The sequence below is a fragment of the Phaseolus vulgaris genome, chromosome 7 (assembly GCF_051622355.1).
Source record: "Phaseolus vulgaris cultivar YP4 chromosome 7, ASM5162235v1, whole genome shotgun sequence".
NCBI classification, from domain to species: Eukaryota; Viridiplantae; Streptophyta; class Magnoliopsida; order Fabales; family Fabaceae; genus Phaseolus; species Phaseolus vulgaris.
In genome coordinates this window covers 19,504,174-19,508,806 of record NC_143504.1, presented here as the reverse complement: position 1 = coordinate 19,508,806, position 4,633 = coordinate 19,504,174, and the positions used below count along the sequence as shown (strand labels likewise).

The following is a 4,633-nucleotide window of genomic DNA, read 5'->3' as shown; positions in this document are numbered from 1 at the left end:
TCTAACTCCTTTTGGTGGTACTGTTTTATTCAATTAAATTGTTTCTTGCTTTTGTTCTTTGACCTCTAATTTGGTGCTGGAATTTATTTCTCCTTTGGTGCTTAATTGAATGGAAACTTGACTTGGGTAAGGTCTAGTCTTTTGATAGGTGCTGGAATTGGAGAATTAAAACCTTCATTCTAAGGGGAAACAAAGCCAAGGCCGAAACAAGCTTTCTTGAAAAACACTACAAACACTTGGAGTGCCAACAAGCAAAGACAACAAGGAAGTGCAATTAGCAAAAAGAGGATCAACAAAGGGAGTTTTCTTAATTTCCTTGCAACTTAATTTGTGTTAATTACCTCTTAATTACGATTTAGACGGTGAGTGTGTCTTCAAGGGCTCAAAGTGTCCAAGAAGCCTCACCTAGGGCCGACTAGTATAGAATTCTTAATTAGCAATTGTTAATTGTTTGTAATTGCCTTTTCTTTTGCTTAGTAGTGACGCTTTGCATGCTTATTTTGTTAAGTTTGTGATAAACCGTCTAGCTTTGTTGATTAGTTAGCATACATTGTTTTCTTGCATTGAAAAAAAAAATTTTGATTTCTCAACTTAATTGTGTTCTAAGTAGTTTACTAAGAGGAAGTTTTGTGTGAAGACATTGAGGGATAGTTTTTGGCTAAGGCAAAGGCTTGGTACTTAAGTAGTCCTTTGTGACTCACCTCCCTTACCTGGAAAACTACCTTCTTTGACTTTCCTAAATTTCCTTAAGGTAAAACACTTATATACACAAAAAACTTTAGCCATGTCTTCTCCTCCTCACTCTCCAAAGTCTATTGAAAGTGAAGTCAAATCTATAAAATCTCTTTTAAAAGAAGTTTCACAAGCTGTACAAATGATTTCCTTTAGACAATTGGAGAATGAGAATAAAATCAATGAATTGGCTAAAGCCCAAGAGGAGAAATCCCAAAAATCACAAAAATCAAAGAAAACTCATACTCATGCATCTAGGAGTAATGAGTCTCTAGGGGAGGGAAGCCTTAGAATTAATGACTACTACCAACCACCCCTTAGAAGGAATAGGCAAAGGGAGCAAGAGGTGCCAAGGGAAACTAGAGTAGACCTACCTCATTTTCATGGTAAGGAAAATGTAGAAATCTATCTAGATTGGGAGATGAAGGTAGAACAACTCTTTGCTTACCATAGGGTAAGTGAGGAACGTAAGGTACCCTTAGCCACCCTTAGCTTCCAAGGGAACGCCATGTATTGGTGGACCTCTCTCGAAAGAGAAAGGCGTCTTCATAGGGAACCTCCCATTACATATTGGAATGGCCTTAGGGTTGCCCTAAGACGCCGACACATACCTTCCGACTACCATAGGGAGTTGATGGACAAGCTTCAAAGACTCCAACAAAAAAACATGAGTGTGGAAGAGTATAGACAAAAAATGGAGCTCTACATGATGAGAGCATCCATTAGAGAAGAGGAGGATACCACAATAGCTAGGTTCCTTAGTGGCCTATCACTTGAGATAAGAGATAGAGTGGAGCTCTTACCTTACCAAGACTTGAATGACTTGGTTCAACTTTGCATTAAATTTGAGCAACAAATCTTACGCAAAACGTCAAGTCAAAAGGTGAGCCCTTACTCTAACTTTTATCCCAAGAAAGAGTTCAGAAGGGAGGGTAGTACATCAAAAGAAAAACCAAAAGAACCTACCAAACCTTTCACCAAAGAAACCTCCACCCCACCCATCCAAGCTCGAGATGTTAAGTGTTTCAAGTGCTATGGTAGAGGGCATGTGCAAGCACAATGTCCAAACCAAAGGACTTTGTTTCTTAAGGGTGTAGATGAGTACACTAGTTGCGAGGATGAGCCTAGTGAGAGAGAGGAGGGGGGAGAGGATGAGAGGGTAGCTCCACTAGAGGAAGAATTGCTTATGATTAGGAGAACCCTCAACAATCACCCTAGCACATCCATTGAAACACAAAGAGAGAACATATTTCATACAAGATGCAATGTTTTAGAAAACATATGCTCTATCATTGTGGATAGTGGATCTAGTTGCAATTGTTGTAGTGCTAGGATGGTGGAGAAGCTTAAGCTACAAGTAGTTCCTCACCCAAAACCTTATAAACTTCAATGGCTTAATGAAAATGGGGAACTACATGTAGACAAGCAAGTGGAAATCAAGTTTTCCATAGGGAACTACAAAGATAAGGTTTTATGTGATGTAGTACCTATGGAAGCTTGTCATATCTTATTAGGGAGACCATGGCAATTTGATAAGAAAACCTTGCATGATGGTCTCACTAACGAGATTTCCTTCACCCACAAGTATAAAAAGTTTGTACTTAGTCCTTTACCACATTCTCAAGTGGTAAAAGACCAAATACAAATGAAGCAAAAGAGGGATGAGGAAAAAAAAAAAAAAGAGCGTTAGAAAAAAGAGAAAATCCTTAGGGATAGGAAGGCGTGGGAGAAGAGTGTTCCTTCCCACAAGGTTGGTCAACAAGAAAAGCCTCTTGAAAACGTTTTTTAAAATTTGCTTCTTGTTGAACAACCAAGCCTTATCTTTTGTAAAGGAGCACTTACATGCACTGCCACTAGTAGTGAACTTATGAATTTACCTCCTCAAATAGAAAACCTTTTAAGTGAATTTGAAGATCTATTCTCTAATGAGGGTCCCATTGGGCTTCCTCCCCTTAGAGGTATAGAACATCAAATTGACTTCATTCCGGGGGCAAGCCTACAAAATAGGCCTGCTTATAGAACCAACCCTGGGGAAACAAAGGAGATAGAATCACAAGTTCAAGACTTGTTGGAGAAGGGTTGGGTTCAAAAGAGCCTAAGCCCTTGTGCTGTACCTGTCTTGTTGGTGCCCAAAAAGGATGGAAAATGGCGCATGTGTTGTGATTGTCGAGCAATCAACAACATCACCATCAAGTATAGGCATCCAATCCCAAGGCTTGACGATATGCTTGATGAATTGCATGGGTCAACTCTATTCTCCAAAATTGACCTTAAAAGTGGATATCACCAAATTCGAATCAAGGAGGGTGATGAGTGGAAAACCGCTTTTAAGACCAAATTTGTATTATATGAGTGGTTGGTGATGCCCTTTGGGCTTACTAGTGCCCCAAGTACATTCATGAGGCTTATGAATCACACCTTGAGGGATTGTATAGGTAAATATGTAGTAGTTTATTTTGATGATATCTTAGTATATAGTAAAACCCTAGAAAACCATCTAAGTCACCTTAGGGAAGTTCTTCTAGTGCTTAGGAAAAATAGTCTTTTTGCAAATAGGGATAAGTGTACCTTTTGTGTAGATAGTGTAGTTTTCTTAGGCTTCATAGTAAACAAAAAGGGGGTGCATGTAGATCCCGAGAAAATCAAAGCCATCCGCGAGTGGCCCACTCCACAAAATGTAAGTGATGTAAGAAGTTTTCATGGGTTAGCTAGCTTCTATAGAAGGTTTGTGCCTAATTTTTCTACTCTAGCTTCTCCTTTGAATGAACTTGTTAAAAAAGATGTTGCATTTTGTTGGAATGAAAAGCATGAGCAAGCCTTCCAAAGGCTAAAAGCTCAACTCACCAATGCACCAATTCTATCTCTCCCAAATTTTTCCAAAACTTTTGAGATAGAGTGTGATACATCGGGGGTAGGCATAGGTGCGGTTTTGTTGCAAGGTGGACACCCCATTGCTTATTTTAGTGAAAAAATCCATGGTGCCACCCTCAACTACCCCACCTATGACAAAGAGCTCTATGCTCTTGTGCGAGCCCTAAAGACTTGGGAACACTACCTTGTGTCCAAAGAATTTGTCATCCATAGTGATCACGAGTCTTTAAAATATTTAAAGGGCCAACACAAGCTCAACAAGAGACATGCTAAATGGATGGAATTTCTTGAACAATTTCCTTATGTAATCAAATACAAGAAAGGAAGCACCAATATAGTGGTCGATGCTCTTTCAAGACGGCATACACTCTTTTCAAAATTGGGTGCCCAAATTCTTGGATTTGACCACATAAGAGAGCTTTGCCAAGAAGATCAAGAACTCTCATCCATTTATGCCCAATGTCTACATAGAGCGCAAGGAGGTTACTATGTGTCCGAGGGATATCTTTTTAAAGAGGGAAAACTTTGCATTCCCCAAGGAACACATAGGAAACTCCTTGTCAAAGAATCACATGAGGGGGGACTCATGGGCCATTTTGGAGTTGATAAGACTCTAGACCTTTTAAAAGCAAAATTTTGTTGGCCACACATGAGGAAAGATGTCCAAAGACATTGTTCTAGATGCATCTCATGTTTAAAAGCAAAGTCTAGAACAATGCCTCATGGACTCTACACCCCTTTGCCGATTGCAAATGCTCATTGGGAAGACATTAGCATGGATTTCATTTTAGGACTTCCTAGGACTCCAAGAGGCCATGACTCTATCTTTATGGTAGTGGACCGTTTTAGCAAAATGTCCCATTTTATTCCAACCACAAGGTAGATGATGCTCAAAATATTTCTAGACTCTTCTTTAGAGAAGTGGTGAGACTTCATGGTTTCCCTAGGAGTATAGTATTCGATAGAGATCCCAAGTTTATCAGCCACTTTTGGAAAACTCTTTGGGGCAAACTTGGAACAAGACTACAAT

General features: G+C 39.5%; 1 protein-coding gene across 1 annotated transcript; it reads left to right on the top strand.

Moving 5' to 3' along the window:
* Positions 1–1,153: 1,153 nt before the first annotated feature.
* On the top strand, positions 1,154–2,422 carry LOC150025817 (uncharacterized). The gene has a single exon (XM_090304754.1). It carries the CDS (start codon positions 1,154–1,156, stop codon positions 2,420–2,422), a length of 1,269 nt encoding a protein of 422 aa, XP_090160880.1.
* The last annotated feature ends 2,211 nt before the right edge of the window (positions 2,423–4,633 follow it).